General features: G+C 37.9%; 1 protein-coding gene and 1 long non-coding RNA gene across 2 annotated transcripts in view; one reads left to right on the forward strand and one right to left on the reverse strand.

The window, feature by feature from the left end:
• Positions 1–17,740, reverse strand: part of LOC140135844 (uncharacterized) — a 216,649-nt gene that overhangs the window by 18,824 nt on the left and 180,085 nt on the right. The gene's annotated exons all lie outside the window — the stretch shown is intronic.
• LOC140136549 (kelch repeat and BTB domain-containing protein 2-like) lies at positions 15,365–17,717 on the forward strand. The gene has a single exon (XM_072158248.1). The coding sequence runs from the start codon at positions 15,483–15,485 to the stop codon at positions 17,226–17,228; it is 1,746 nt and encodes a 581-aa protein (XP_072014349.1). The 5' UTR covers positions 15,365–15,482; the 3' UTR covers positions 17,229–17,717.

The raw sequence follows: 17,740 nt of genomic DNA on the forward strand, positions 1-17,740 counted from the left end.
GAACTCGCTACTATAGTCCGAATAATCAGACCCAGAACAAAATATTAATTTCTGACATGATCGTGTACTGGGTCCAGACTGCGTTACTGGCCTGTATCTCGTTTCGGGGAAAGAACGTTTGTAGCACATGTACTGTTTTTAATGACTTTGCAACAGTGTTTCTATTGTTAGCAGTAACACCTTGCATTCATACTTGGTCGCATGTCACAAATAGGTCACCCAAAAATGGAGGAGCCGTAACATAAAAATGCTTTCTTCCCACTTTAAGTTTAGTTTATTCTAAAAGTATGATACCTATTTTAGAAAGTTTGGTGTCATTTTGTAGATAATTATGTTCTTTGTCAAATGCAAAAAAACCCAAGTCAATTAGACAACTACTTTCAGATTTATACTTCAATATGTAAGATGTGTCAATGGAGGAGCTGGGGCGGGTGAGCCGGGGCGGGTGAGCCCCATAGGGTTGTACACAAAATTGTGAAAATATGGCAAACTTCAAACCTTTGTATCTTAAAAGTACAACTAGCATGGACACCAAATTGCACATATATCATCCTGGATTGTTAATCTACCTCATAGTAGATCAACTGTAACAAAAGATGTAACTAATTAATTGCCTAATTAAATACTAATTAAGACAGTTTTCCCTATATGTTACTGTACAATGTGTGTACGTAATGCTCCGACATTTCTAAAAGGCCTATCTCTTGCCCGAGTCACCCTGCTTATTCAAAAGTACACATATTTTTAAGGAAATTTGATGAGGAATTCAATTATGCTATTAGTTTTAGTGCCAGACATGGAGGAAAAAAGTTTTGATTGATAATATCATACAAATTGTAAAATTATTTTTTCAATTTTTGACCACCCTGTATGTTTAACGCAAGGGATACCAAACTCTTTCTTCCTAATTTGTTGGAAGGGCCCATGCAATGTCTTTCTGAATCCATATTTATTTTGAGCTGATAGCTTTCAGAAAAAGAAAATATGGGGGTATACCATGACACGAAAGATGCTAATTTTGTTGATGTTCCACCCTGTATATTTCTTACCCACCCTGTATTATGATATGATACTTTGTTGATTTGGCATCCTTGTAATATAAGCTTTCCAGAAATGTATACTTTTAATGGTCTAAATTGTATTCATTAAAAGTTGTGTTGAAGTGAATCAAGATCGGTGATATTTTTATCATAAAACATTATGTTACACAAAAGATGACCAATTCATGACATGCGACCACTTTTGAGTTTGTATGGAGCACATTCGTACACATTATAAATAAGTGAAATCAGAATAATATCCTGAAAGGAATTTAGGTAACGAATTCAACAACACTGACCTCGCAGCAGCTAATGTTTTCATGTCAACATGGCGAATGAATGAGCGTAGTTAGACATTTTAGCCTACGTTTCAGTATCCTACTATCGGATCGTTGAAACAACAAAACCTCATTCCTCGGCCTCATTCACGAATTCACTCACCTTCCTACACCACCAGTTGTAATCAAACTCAAAACATCCCGTGTTATTCCTCAAAACTACATGTACCTTCATTAATAAAAAATTGAAATCCTAGTAGAAATCCGTTATCGAAAATTGTTTGATATAAAACGTCAACAAAAGTAATTTTTCTGAAGAGTAGATGTACCACGTGTCAAAATGGCGGCTCGCAGTCGCATCCCCTGCTTTGTACATGTACCCAGGTCACGGCCTGTCTATGTGACGACCAGTCAGGGTCAGTGGACAGCGCGCAGCGCAACCTATCCGCCGTAATATATGCACCTAATATGGGCATAATGGCTCCGCCCAATATACGGGGCTGTCAATCATCCTTATTCACAATGGCCTTTGTCGAACAGACTTTTACGCAGGTAAGAGCTCACGCTGTCCTCACTTTAGCAATTAGGATCAACGATCGTCAGGCCGACACAATCTGGTTGTGTAGGAGACTATCATCGTGATGCCCACGTTGGAACCATTGGATTTACGCAAGAAATATTCATTGCCAGAACTGAAGCGGTGTGGCCATTTCTATGTTTGTACCGGGCAAGTACCGGACATTTTTCAACACGGAGCTAGCGGAGATTACAGCAAATTCGTCCAAAGGTAAGCAAAGGGTTGGGGATCGCATTTTTAACTTTGACTAAACTGTTTCGGAGTTAAGGCTTGCTAAAAGTAGACCATTTCGGGGGCTGTATTTGTTGTGCATGTCACATTGTGAACAATGAGTGAAAACCGACAACATTAGCCGAAGAATGATTGCCATGCTCTAGTATACCGCCGTTCCGGAGAACGGCGGTATACATGTATACCTATACCTATACTGGGTCTGAACTGTTTCCATATGAAATCTTGATGGCAAATTGGACAATAGAAGCACATGGTTCTACGTGACAGCTTTTTAATCCCTATTCATGTTACGTGAATCACGCTATTGTGGACCATCCTTCTGATACTTGAGTGTTTGGACAAGCGGAACGACCTTTTGTCTACCTCTCTGTTTGTAAACAAACCAGGAGGTCGAAATCGTCCTCCTCGCCGAATACAAAAGTCAGCGTAATAGTACAGCACTGGATTCACTATAGATGTACTTCAAGAATTTTTTCCAACCCCATCCCCCCCATGTCAAAAAGAAATCTATTCCACTGAGCATTAAAAAGCAAAGGCAAAGCCCATTGCAAATATCCTTGTGAAAATACAAAGATTCACATGTGAAAATGTACAGCAAGCTGCTAGCTGTCATCATGAGTACAAAAATACTGTATCACATTGACTCCTATCTTAACAAGCTGTGTTTCTAATAATACAGTAAAACCTCATTATAATGAAGTCTGATACAAGAAAAACCCTGAACATTATAAATCTTGAAGTATTTTTCCAGAACCGTAGATTGGGGTGAATAGGGACGCAGGGGTGAATAGGGACAAAAATTAAAAAAGTTTTTGAAATCTCATTTTTTCACATTTGGTCGCATGTCATGAATTGGTCATCTTTTGTGTAACATGATGTAAAATGAGAAAAATATCACCAATTTTGATTCAATTCAACACAACTTTTAATGAATACATTTTAGACCATTAATTATAAGTATATATTTCTGGAAAGCTTATATTACAAGGATGCCAAATCAACAAAGCATAACATCATAATACAGGGTGGGTGAGAAATATACAGGGTGGAACAACAACAAAATTAGCATATTTCTTGTCATGGTGAACCCCATATTTTTCCTTTTCTGAAAGCTATGTAGTTCAAAATAAATATGGATTCAGAAAGACATTGCATGGGTCCTTCAAACAAATTAGGAAGAGAGAGTTAAACATACAGGGTGGTCAAAAATTGTAAAATAATTTCACAATTTTTATGACATTTTTCAATTAAAACTTTTTTCCTCCATTTCTGGCACTAAAACTAATAGCATAATTGAATTCCTCATCAAATTTCCTTAAAAATATGTGTTCTTTTGAATAAGCAGGGTGACTCGGGCAAGAGATAGTCCATTTAGAAATGTTGGAGCATAGTATGCACACTTTGTACAGTAACATATAGGGAAAACTGTCTTAATTAGCATTTAATTAGGCAATTAATTTGTTACATCTTGTGTTACAGTTGATGTACTATGAGGTAGATCTACAATCCAGGATGATATGTGCAATTTGAGGTCCATGCTAGTTGTACTTTTCAAGATACAAAGGTTTGAAGTTTGCCATATTTTCACAATTTTGTGTATAACCCTATATGGGGCTCTCCCGAACCGACTCTCCCGAACCGGCTGCTCCATTGACACATCTTACATATTGAGGTATAAATCTCAAAGTACTTGTCCAATTGACTTGGGGTTTTTTGTATTTGAAAAAGAACATAATTATCTACAAAATGACACCAAACTTTCTACAATAGGTATTATACTAAGTATAATACCTAACTTGAAGTGTGAAGAAAGCGTTTTCATGTTACGGCTGCTCCATTTTTGGGTGACCTATTTGTGTCATGCGACCATTTGGTTAACACTTATTTTTTTTAATTTCCACATATTGAAAGAGCAATCAAACAGTGTTTAGAAAGTGGTTCAGCAGATGTTAAAGAATAAATTTAGGATACAGGGTGTCCAAAATAAAATTATCTAAAAAAAGTTCTAAAAAATGGGGTGGTCAAAACTTTCCTGCTCCCACAGGCACTATTTTAGAAAATGAGCTGGAAATTCACCAGGACCTAGCCTGTTACGTCTTACAACTTTCTCTAAAAGATTATTTATTAATTCTGACAGGAATTTTATAACAATTTTTTAAATATTTTTCAGGTAAAAGTCACCTAATACGGGGTGAATAGGGACACCCTTGCCACAACCACCCTTACCCCACCACACCCTATACTACCACCCTACCCTGCTCCACCCTTACCCCACTACCCTCATGAACCTACCCCACCACCTTAACCCCACCACCTTAACCCTACCACCACCACCCTTATATTACTATACCACACCCTGACCCCACTAGCCTCAATAAACCTACCATCCCCACCGCCCTACCCTACTACCACACCACCCTACCCAGGCTACCACCCTCATCCACCCCTAATACTATCATGCCACTGCCAGAACTCACTACTCCACACCCTACCCCAGCATTCCACCATCCTACCCCACCCATCTACCCCACCACCCTATCCCCTACCCTACCACCCTATCTACTGCTCCACCACCACCATCCTATCCACTACCTCTACCACCATGATACCTTTTCTTATACCCCACCACCCTGATCCCACTATCCCAACACCCTACCTTACCCACCTACTTCCCTACGGACCCTACCACTCAGAACCCTACCCCAGCCATACTTACCCCACCACACCCTACCCCTCCTCTTACTGACGAGCCTGATCAACATTGTCAAGAAATCAGATTTTAATCAGTTATGATGGTATGAATTACCTTGACATGTTTCTATTGTTTTTTAAAACTCACATGGTGTCCCCTTTCCCTCCATGTGGGGGTAAAATGCAAGTACACTCCCTCAAAGTTGTACTTTCCTTATCAAAACCAGTGCTGTCCCTATAGGGACACCAAAATTTTATTAAAAAAATATACACCCCCACATATATATTCAATTTTTTATAATGGTGGATTAAAGGCATCATGGGTGGACATAATATACCCTCAAAAGTTTGGCTCATGGGGCTACAGGAAAAAACCTACAATCTAGAGAGTGCCAAAACTGTCCCTATTCACCCCAATCTACGGAACCAAGATATTTAATTTCTCTGTCCCTGACAACTTCGTTATATTGAGTTTCCACTGTATACATATTCCTGTTTTATGTTACCATTTCTGCTCATAAATTTTGATCAAAACAGGGGCGATAATGGAAAAGCCATTCATGACTCACTTGAGTTCTATTTCTGCCTTGATCAAGGTACTGGGGGTTTACTCAAGAACTTAAGCTTCAAATTTGCACACGGCAGTTCGATGCTACAGTGGGTTACTATCGTTTTTCGGTTGGACAGCGGTGCAAGTTTTTGCACCAGAGGTTATTTATTCTATTAATGTTGAAATTTGAAAACTGAACTTTTCCAGCCTCAGTTTCCAGCAAGGTTTGAATATTTTGGACAGTCTAAAATTTGTAAAAAAGTGTAATTTTAGCAACATTTTTGATGCAATCGCCTGTCGTGATCGGCCGTGTTTACTTCTGAACTTCCATTGCTTTACATGGTGTCATGCTCCAGCAAATCCGACTAGATTTTGAATGCAATGGTCTCTAAATGTGAAGCAAACTCTTGTCTAGACTTCTCGAGCAAGGGGGGGGGGTATATTAAAATAAAGCATATCTGCAATATAAGTTGAACTCTTTTGTTTCATACAATGCATACATTTCACTTAAATTCTGTACAGTGCAAATAGATATTAAGCCTGTGATTGGCTGATCACGTAAACATGAATATTGATCAGCAAAAAAATTTTTTATCGTGATTGGATATGATGTCAACAATGCCCAAATATGGAACTATTGGGCGTAGGTGACAAAGCTATTATTATATTTAAAGAAGCTTTATTTATATTGATAACAATTTCCTAACTAGCTGATCATGCAATGCTTTTGTTGTTGACTTTGATACATGTTTTGGCTGATTTTAAATGTACAAGATTATGTCGACATGATGTCGACGTCGAGATTAAATTATGTTGACACGTTGGCTAAATAAGCTGTATTTTTGCCAGAAAGGGTCCGAATAATTGGCAGTCGATGTGCGCCATCTTGGAAAAACAGCTCGAAATAGACTTCCTCGACAGTCGTTCAAGATTGAGGAGATTTTAGCCTGACGATGTTAGATTTGATCAAGACGGAGTGTCGTTTGCACTGTATCGGTCTAAATGTGCACATTTCATACATAAAATTAGCTCGAAATTCAATAAAACAAGTAAAATATGATTCTAATATTATCTCTACTAATACAAAATTTGATGAAAATGGTATTTCTTTCTTAAAACAAATAAACATACCGTACTTTCAAATTGCGTTACAATCGTACCTGTACTTGCAGGTCTGAAACTAAGACTAATTTACCACCCGGATGCCCTAGCAACTGTCAATCAAATACAGGATAAGTTCTTTTGACCAATGAAGCAGTAACGCACATCATAGCCGTTCGAAGTACGTAAGTTTTAGGCTTACCACCTCGATGCATATCAACCGGCATAGCAACCGTCACTCAAACTGCCGGCGAAGTGACTTCATTTTTTATACAGGGATTGAATACGAGTGTCACTAGTGCCCTGGTAAAACCCAGGTTTTGTTTTCAATACACTAACTGGAAATTTAATACACTCAGAGGCGATATATTTTACTGCATTTTTACTGTAACGATTTTTAAATTGTACATTAAAAATGTGATATATTCAACTGTTTGAGAAGATGGAACACGCATAGCCCATTCAACTCAGATCCACGTGCTGTATCTATAGAATATTAAATAACAAGTCTATAATACAATGACCATATCGAGAAGCTTCGAGACACTATGCAACTTTCTTTATCTGCATCAATAATAGAATAAATAGAATTGAATACATCTAGAGCTACATTTTGAGTTTGTACTTCATCACTGAGCGATCTAGCGATCGATTTCTAGCCAATCAGATATGATTCCTTTTCTTGTGTTTGGTGAAATACCAATCGCCCGTCGCTCACCAACGGAGTATGAAGACGTGATTCATTGCAGGGAAAAATATTTATAATACAGGGTGTCGACACTGTGCTCCACATATGATATAACATATTATTAATATCCAATGATATTATTCCCAGGGTTCAAATTATTATGGTGTCTAGTTGTACTCCATAAATCTGCAAAATTTGAAAAATATGGGGTTCTGAACAATTTGTTTTGGTCTTTAGACACAAATTCTCATAGGTTAGTCTCAAATGATGGTGGCCAGATGAACCCCATAATTGTCAAAATTTGAACAAATATGTGACCCCTCGGCACAACTGAGCCCTGAAGTCGCCAATCATCATTTTTGAGATATTCAACCAAAATATTCTGCTTGAAATTAGCTTTAAAATGATGTATATCATGTCTATAGTACTTGACATATAAGTAGTGAAAAATCAATAAAACAGTCAATAAATCCTTTGTTTCCTATTGTTTATTGTTAAGTTCGATGGAGCATATCTCAATAGTGGCACTGGCGACATCCGGGCTCAGTTGTGCCGAGGAGTCACATATGGAGTCCATTATGATTTTACTGTGCTTAAAGACCCCAAAACTTGGTGTAGTGGGAACCCTGATTATTCCACACAGTCACATATGTCAGGGACAGGTGTGGCTTAGTGTCCATTGGTTCTTCATATTGTTGCAGAGTGATAATTGTTGCATGCATACATGTACTATGTAGACATGTATCATTGATTCTCAATGAAAGAGATGTATGTGGGTGTGGTTAAAAAAAGCAATTAATACAAAATTGGGATTGCCATATGTGGCTGCACAGGTGAACATCATATCTGCACACTGTGAGGGCTATCCTAGCTTGTGATTGGGTATTTCATATTATTCAGTATTTTCCATGCACCAACAACTGTGCAGAAATTGGAAACACTTGTTTCAAGTTGCTTGTACCAGGATGAATTTATGAAGCAGGATCCTCAAAACAGAAGGAAATACCGTACTACAAATAGGTACGGTAAGTTTAAGTTAGGGATCAATTTTCCTTAAAGTACATTTCTATTTTTCTAGTACCGTATTCATTCCTATAAGCGCCCAGGGCGCTTAACAAAGTCATTTTGGGTGGTCGCTTATTTTTTACCTGGTTTACCTAATTTTTCGTTAAGGAGTATTGATTAGAGATGAATTTACATCTGTTATAAAAGGGTCCTGAGACGTTCTAGTAGCTTTTCTGATGTAGAAAATGTATTGCAAGTTTACACAGGACTTGTAGTCCTCCAGCTATTTCACTGTATCGACATCTGTCTGTCACTTCAACATTGATGGTACCCTTTAGCAAATTGGACATTTCCTGGTGGGCGTTTATTGGGGCACGGACGCTTATTGGAACGAATATGGTACATGTGCTACTCTTGATAAGTCAACAGATTTTTATTCAACCAAAACTCCTCTATTGTTGAAGGGACAAGGGACAATACACTAGATAGATTTCAGTATGATTGGCTAGCTGTTTGTCACAACCTGCAACAATGTTTTGTTTGCAAAAAGAGAGACATAATAAAGTGCCTCATTTTGTAGGTTGTATACAACTGGAAGTGCATAGAAATCAACAGTGACAGGAGAGATTGGCTTTGTTATCATAGGGCTTCCTTTGTATTGATTGATCGATAAGTGTTCATTTTAGGGACAGTTGGGCTAGCCTTTGTTGACATAGGGAGGAGTGTAAAAGAAACATGAATGGTTTAATCATGATGAGATGGGATTATCTTAGTACAATTACCACACATACTTAAGACAGGATGATGAGATGACAGGTTGCCAAACCCGTGATTTGATAGCCCAATTGGGTGATTTTTGAAGATTTTCCCCGCGACTTTTAACAATTTCCTGTCCCATCTGAGGTCAAACTAGCAAAAACCGTCGTATGGGCATGAACCTTGGTGGGTACTGTCAACATTTAGAACCAAATATTTTGAGGATCATTTTGGGGTCATCTGAGGTCACCCAGGGGTCATCTGAGGTCAAATAACTTAAAACTGTCATATGGGCATGAAACTTGGTGGGTACAGTCAACATTTAGAGTCAAATTCTTGGACGGTCATTTTGGGGTCAGCCAGGGTCAGCCAGGGGTCATCTGAGGTCAAATAACTTAAAACTGTCGTATGGGCATGAAACTTGGTGGGTACAGTCAACATTTTAGAGTTAAATTGTTGGAAGGTCATTTTGGGGTCATCCAGGGTCACCAGTAGGTTTGGTTAGTGGGTCAAGGTCAGCCAAGGTCATCTGGGGGTCATCTGAGGTCAAATTAGCAAAAACCGTCATATGGGCATGAACCTTGGTGGGTACTGTAAACATTTAGAACCAAATATTTTGAAGGTCATTTTGGGGTCATCTGGGGTCACCCAGGGGCCATCTGGGGTCACCCAGGGGCCATCTGAGGTCAAATAACTTAAAACTGTCGTATGGGCATGAAACTTGGTGGGTACAGTCAACATTTAGAGTCAAATTCTTGGACGGTCATTTTGGGGTCATCTGGGGTCACCCAGTGGTCATCTGAGGTCAAATAAGTTAAAACTGTTGTAGGCTATGGATCGGGTCAAGGATTTTTCATTTGTGACACGTTTCCTAAAAACCTACACTGTCATCTATAGATTGCCAGCTCCTAGTGAAATTGCACCGGTTAAAATAATACGCCTCGAGTTGGAGGCATTGCGGCCGACGCTTTGCGTCGAGAACCGCACAAGTCGAGAACCGCTCTAGTTAATACTATCTTGTGAAATACCGTAGGCCTACATAACAAGTTCCTGGTGAAACATAATTTCTTAGTTCTAGCATTAAATTCTGCATGTTGTTAAATTGGATCAATAACAAATGGATGGCGAGTATCAGTATGATTGAAATCCAAAGTACATAGTTGATTTTCTACTCGGGGCATCACGGTTTTATAAACTGGTAGATTCCAAAATCATAATTGTTCTGTTAGTGATCGAGCCGTCATTATAATAAGTATGCCAGTGCCAAGATATGTTACATTCAATTAACAAGTACGTATACATGTATCTACTTTTACTGTCACCTGTCACTAATTAAACCTTCTTTATGACCATTTCTTGAAAGTTTCAATAAATGATTTTGAGTTCAACTGAATGTGTTTGTCATGATTTTAAATAACATATTTTTCATTTATCAAAAATCAACTACTAGTATAGCATCTAGCCACTAGCCTATTAAAGGTCCCAATACAATTAATTTAATATTATTAAAGCCACAATCTTAATTTGTCTACCATAAGCATTTTTAAAACTACCCGTTGTCCCTACTGCTGGTTCATGGTTCATTCAGTCACTGACATTTTGGCATTGATTGTTGCACAAAGACCCAAAAATGGCCCACACAGTTTTACAAATAGTTAACGCCACTGGCCATATTTTTGCTTGTTGTAGAACACTAATTAATTGTAACAAAGCTTTCTTAGTACAGGGCATTGGCTTTGACAAGAATCACTGAATCGATTGTTGTAATGATTCTCGTAACATATTGCGAGAATCAATTTTTTTCATTGAATCATGCAGTAAGCGAAGCTATTTTTTGATTTTTGATCCTCGCTAACTGGCATCAAATCTAAGCCCTGTAGTACATGTGTAGTACGAATGTACATGATGTCAAAATCAGGACAACACATCACGTGACATATATTTTAAAAATATTTTTTCCGAATTGTAATTTCTTTTTTGTTGCAGCCTGTGATGTGAGTTTGCTAAATCCCAAGTTGCTATTTGTGCTGCTACCAAACCAATTTTGACTTCAAGAGAACAAGATGGCCGCATTCAAGCAAGATCAGTGTGTCCATTTTGTAGGAAACCAGTCCCACTTGTCACGCCTATCCTCAGGACTGAACCAGTTAAGACAACAGGCTGCATTTTGTGATGTCAAAATCATTGTTGGTGATCAAAGATTTCCTGCTCACAAAGCAGTTCTAAGCTGTGCAAGTGACTACTTCCAGGGAATGTTCTCTTCAGGGTTTCAAGAAAGCACAATGAGTGAGATAACTGTTCTTGGAACTGAAGAAAGCTTTGCCCAAATCTTGGACTTTGCTTATACAGGATACTTCACTCTCTCCTTACAAACTGTCACAGGTATTCTCCAAATGGCTTGTTACATGGTGATACCTGAAGCAATGGATTTATGTGCTGAGTATCTGAGAAAAGTCAAAGATAGTTTCACAATTGAAGACTATTATGAGATATGGATAATTACAAGTAATCATAGCAGTCTTACAGATGTTGCACAATTGTGTAGAAGTTACCTGATACAGAACTTCTCCAAGTGTGTTCAATCCAAAGTGTTCCTGGAAAATTCTTCAGCAAATGTGATGCTGGAGATTCTGAGTGACGAAGATATTGAGACAGACAACATGACGGAAGAACAGATTCTGCAAGGAACAGTGATGTGGCTGAATTATGATTGGGAGCAGCGCAAAGTCCATGCAGTTGACCTCCTTCAGAAGATACGTCTTGGTTTGGTGCCAGTTGACCGACTCCACAAGATGCTTGGTGATGAGTTACTAGCCATACCAGAGTGTAAGGACATTGTGGAGGAGGTTGTCAAGTTGAGTGTTGCCAAGGGTACAGCTTCCCCGCCATTGATCAAAAGTCACCCAGAGTTGTTTGCGTCTAGAAACACTATCACAGCTAGATTGGTTGAAGACTATGATGATGCTAGCACTGCTCCCATAGTTTTATTAAACTGTAAAACTAAAACAGCATGTTATAAGATGACTAAGTTGGCTGATATTCCTAATAGATATCCATATTCTGACTACAAATATAGTTTTTTTAGGCCATTTGTCAGCAATGAGAATCAATTGTATGCTGCAATTGATGTTGGATATTATGATGGGCCAGATGGTGAAGAAAGTGAAACTCATTACAACTGGCTTAAGGAAAATAACTTTTTCTGCTACAAGTCTGAGGAGAATGAATGGATCTTGCTTCCACCAATGCCTGAATTATTGATCTATCCTGGAATGGTGCAAATAAAAGAATACATATATGTGATTGGTGATGTTAAAATTGACAAGTCCAAGAATATGATTCAACGATTCAGTACTCGCAGTAAATCGTGGGAAATTCTTGTAGACGACATATTGTTTGAAGCATTATATACTGCTGTACTACCAACAGGACAAATATTAGTTAAAGGGGAGCAAGTTAGAGCAGGTCCCACTCCCAATACCGATGAGGCCAGTCATTATGGATTCCAGGCTGTTGTAGTTGCTCTGTATAAACCAGCTACCAATGAATTACTGGATGTCTCTGTTGATAAAACATTAGGTAAAAAGTCTTTCTTTGTGGCGCATAATAATGGCTGCTACCTATTCACTCGAGGCAAAGACAAAGAGCCAGACCAAGTGAACAGAGTCATCTGTGACTTTGATAGTGATAGGCCAACAATGGTTATTGGAGAGGTTGTTGAAGATGAAACAATAGATACAGAAAGGCAATTTTATCCAGAATTTACTTTTGACAAGCGTAAACTTGGGTTGGTTCAAGTGCCTTGTGAGTGTAAATCACATGTGAAGAAAAGTGAAGCAAAGATGCTATCTCAGTAGTATTAACTTGTTATTGTTGGGTAAAACATCCAATCTGGTTCGATAAAGATATGGATGCATGCTGGGAATGACAATGGTTTAATTGGAGACCTAGTGATGGTCCGGCCGCCGGCCATGTTGACCTTGTTTTGGCATGTCAAAGGAGAATTTCGTGATCCTAGTAACCTCTTTTTATGAGATATTACAGTTGCCAAATATATACAGTTGCTTGAAAATAATGCCAATATTCATTTTGGTACAAACAAGTTTTTTGATGTTTCACATCTTATAAGATGTTGTGTTACATACACAATTCAAGATGGCCACCATATGCTATAATATAATCATGGACATATTAGTATGTTATAATAAGCCTTTCATAGCACTTGTTCACAGAGACTGAAATCAATAATCAGTTTATGTTGTAAGTTTTCTTTATACTTTTATTTAACCCACACATGTATTTAAACATAAAATTTAAGGTACAATTTAGTTGGGCTACTAGTACTACATAATATCATCAAACAAAATGATCGCAAAAATCCCATCAACTTGATTGGTAAGATGCTGTGTAAGTTTTCCTTTCGGGCAGTCTCCTTGATAGACTAATCCATAGTGTACATATACATTGTTCATAAAAGCATGAAACTCTGATTTGTATTAATTTGTGTGCAATTGATAGATTTCTGATATTTTCAGTCACCGTACTCCCTCTCGTTAGCTTCCCAAGTGGACTACTTACTTTGGATTGCGGTTAACATTCATAACATGGGTTTCTATGTAAAGATAGGTCAACTTCTGGCCTACTAAAATTGGCCATGATGTAATGCATCTTTAAATCTGGCTTTGTGATTGGTCGTTCAGATCTCGCTATGGTTTAAATCCTTCGGGCACTTACCATTAACTACATCGTACACAACAATCTGTGGAATATGCGGCGCTTTTGTGCAGGCGCGAAAGTTAAACTCTCACATGGTGCATGGATGTACGTTTAGCGCTTCTTGTACTACCATGCTTAGTACTTGTGACAGTGTGTGTTAGTTGTAGAGACAAAGTCCCGGGGTAAAGTTCTGCTTAAAATCCAAAGTACATAGTCAGATTTTTTACTCAGACTTTCACGATCTATAAACTGAAACATTCCAAAATCAGAAGTGTGAGCCATTACAATTATGCGATTATGTTGCATTCAATAATTATATAAACTCTTTAAGACCATTTTACTATTGAACACTTTAATTTGAATAAACATCAGTATAATTTTGAATTCAACGGAATGCGTTCATCACATGTGATTAATAATATCATATTTTTATTTATCAAAATTCGACTATGGCATAGTCTGTCTCATTGATGAACTGACCTGTATACAAGTTATAAGGTAATGTAAATGATCAAACATAAGTTTTAAAATGGATGCCCTTTGCAGTGAAATTTGATTCTCTAGACGACAATGTTTTGTCAGGATATAGCAATTATAATTTGTCAGCATAAAGCAAATTGATTTGTTGGATACATTGATATTAATATCTATTTATTTATAATTTAAGTCACCTTATTTACATTTTACTAGACAAATTTGGAGAGGGTAGTTACAACTCGTTCATATGCCTAATTTATTATGGCAGCGAAATACTCAGTGCATTTTTGACTCTCAACAGCTTGGTAAACAAAAGATCTACGCAGTACATGTACATATTCAGAAGCGAGACATACATTTGCAAGAACAGTTTTGGGCAAGCCTCCATGTTATTGTATCATGTGAACGCATTTACATTGCTGGGAAAATATTGTGAATACGATTAAAAGTTCTGAAGTTATAGACAGGTATATTTACAACAGGTGTGTTACTTTTAGTGAAGTCTTTAGAAATCTGCATCAGGATGTATGTATACATGTTTTTGTCCTTGCTGCCTAATCACCTGCTGGTTCATGGCTCAATTCAGTCACTGATTTTGGCATTGATTGTTACACAAAGACACAAAAATGAGCCAAGCGGATATAGTTTACACCATTGACCATATTTTTGCTTGTTGTAGAACACTAATTAAAGGAGTATTTCGTGATCCTAGCATCCTCTATTTATGTCATTTTTCATTAGATATCCACGAAAAAAACCTATTCCCAAAATTTCAGTTGATTCTGATTTTTGCGTTCATGAGTTATGCATGATTATGTGTATTACACTGCTCCATAGACAATGTGTTGTAATTTCGTTCTGGTGCACCAGAACGAAATTCAAATTTCACGATATCTTTGCTAAACGAATTAATCTGCAAGAAATATTTTGTACATAAACATTATGTAGCCAGAGGTTTCCAGTGATATAAAAATCTCAACTTTTTTGAGAAAAGTGGGGGATGAGGCTGTGGATCACGAAATGCCCTTTTAATTGTAACAAAGCTTTTTTAGTACAGGGCCTCGGATTTGACGAGAATCACTGAATTGATTCTATCAATTTCTTTCACTGAATCATGCAGTAAGTGAAGCAACTCAGATGGTTTTTGATTCTCGCAAACTGCCACAAAATCTAGGCCCTGTAGTACAAGTACCGTAGTACGAATGTACAGGATCATGTCAGAATCAGGACAACACATCATATGACATATTTTTAAAATATTTTTTCCGAATTGTAATTTCTTTTTTCTTGCAGCCTGTGATGAGAGTTTGCTAAATCCCAAGTTACTGTTTATGCTGCTACCAAACCAATTTGACTTCAAGAGAACAAGATGGCCGCATTCAAGCAAGATCAGTGTGTCCAACGCGTTGGGAATCAGTCCCACTTGTCTCGTCTATCCTCAGGACTGAACCAGTTGAGACAACAGGCAGCCTTCTGTGATGTCAACATCATTGTTGGAGATCAAAGATTTCCTGCTCACAAAGCAGTTCTAAGCTGTGCAAGTGACTACTTCCAAGGAATGTTCTCTTCAGGGTTTCAAGAAAGCACAATGAGTGAGATAACTGTTCCTGGAACGGAAGAAAGCTTTGCCCAAATCTTGGACTTTGCTTATACGGGATACTTTACTCTCTCCTTACGAACTGTCACAGGCATTCTCCAAATGGCTTGTTACATGGTGATACCTGAAGCAATGGATTTATGTGCTGAGTATCTGAGAGAGGTCAAGGATAGTTTCACAATTGAAGACTATTATGAGATATGGTGCATTACAAGCAATCATAGCAATCTTGCAGACATTGCACAATTGTATAGAAGTTACCTTGCACAGCGCTTCTCTGAGTGTGTTCAACCCAATGTGTTCCTGGAAAATTCTTCAGCAAATGTGATGCTGGAGATTCTGAGTGACGAAGATATTGAGACAGACAACATGACGGAAGAACATATTCTGCAAGGAACAGTGATGTGGCTCAAGTATGATTGGGAGCAGCGCAAAGTCCATGCAGTTGACCTCCTGCAGAAGATACGTCTTGGTTTGGTGCCAATCGACCGACTCCACAAGATCCTAGGTGATGAGTTACTAGCTGTACCAGAGTGTAAGGACATTGTGGAGGAGGTTATCAAGTTGAGTGCTACCAAGGATACAGCTTCCCCACCATTGGTCAAAAGTCACCCAGAGTTGTTTGCTACTAGAAACACTATCACAGCTAGGTTGGAAGAAGACTATGATCATGCCAGCACAGCTCCCATAATTTTATTAACATGTAAAACTAAAACGGCATGTTATAATATAACTAAGTTGGCTGATGTTCCTAATCGATATCCATATTCTGACGACAAATTTTTCAAGGCATTTGTCAGCAATGAGAATCAATTGTATGCTGCAATTGATGTTGGATATTATGATGGACCAGATGGTGAAACTCGTTACAACTGGCTTAAGGAAAATAACTTTTTCTGGTACAAGTCTGAGACGAATGAATGGATCTTGCTTCCACCAATGCCTGAATTATTGATCTATCCTAGAATGGTGCAAATAAAAGAATACATATATTTGATTGGTGAAGTTAAAATTGACACGTCCAAGAATATGATTCAACGATTCAGTATTGGCAGTAAATCGTGGGAAATTCTTGTAGACGACATATTGATTGAATCATTATTTGCTGTTGCACTACCAACAGGACAGATATTAGTTAAAGGGGAGCAAGTTAGAGCAGGTCCCAATCCTGATGGCAGTCCTTATGCCGGATTCCGGGCTGTCGTAGTTGCTTTGTATAAACCAGCTACCAATGAATTACTGGATGTCTCTGTTGATAAAACATTAGATTTATCGTCTCTCTTTGTGGCGAATAATAATGGCTGCTACCTGTTTACTCGAAGCAAAGACAAAGAGCCAGAACAAGTAAACAGAGTCATCCTTGACTTTGACTGTGATAGGCCTTCAATGGTTATTGGAGAGGTCGTTGAAGATGAAACAATAGATATAGAAAAGCAATTTTATCCAGAATTTACTTTTGACAAGCGTAAACTTGGGTTGGTTCAAGTGCCTTGTGAGTGTGAATCACATGTGAAGTAAAGTGAAGCAAAGATGAAGTAGGCACCTCAGTAGCATGTACAGTCGTTTAGGTTCAGTTTATGTTCAAGTTCAGTTCAGGTTTCCAGTTTAGGTTCCCGTTAACATGCGAATGTTCTGGTAAAATATATAATTACGTTTTATAAAGATATGGGTGCATGTTGGGAATGATGTTTTAATTTGAGACCTAAATGATAGTCCGGCTGCCGACCATGTTGACCTTGTTTTGGCATCTTGTTTTTGATGGAGTTTACTTCTTAGGACTTGTTTTACTGGTTCTCAATCAGCATTGAGCAATTAGAGACAATGAAGAAACCAAAATGGCCGTTAAATGTGACCAGATCTGGACCAATCAGGCTATTGTTATTATTGTTATTATATTAGTTATTTATTACCATGATTTTATTATCATTATCACTATTATTGCTTCTGCTTATCATTATTGAATTACATTTGTACATTGTATTATTGATTGGTGATTGGCAAAATAAAATATGAATGAATGAATGAATGAA

Source organism: Amphiura filiformis, chromosome 16 (assembly GCF_039555335.1).
Source record: "Amphiura filiformis chromosome 16, Afil_fr2py, whole genome shotgun sequence".
In the NCBI taxonomy this organism is placed as follows: Eukaryota; Metazoa; Echinodermata; class Ophiuroidea; order Amphilepidida; family Amphiuridae; genus Amphiura; species Amphiura filiformis.

What these genes read in the sequence shown, in the direction of transcription:
- LOC140136549 (XM_072158248.1), top strand. Translation starts at nt 15,483, where the DNA reads ATGGCCGCATTCAAGCAAGATCAGTGTGTCCAACGCGTTGGGAATCAG.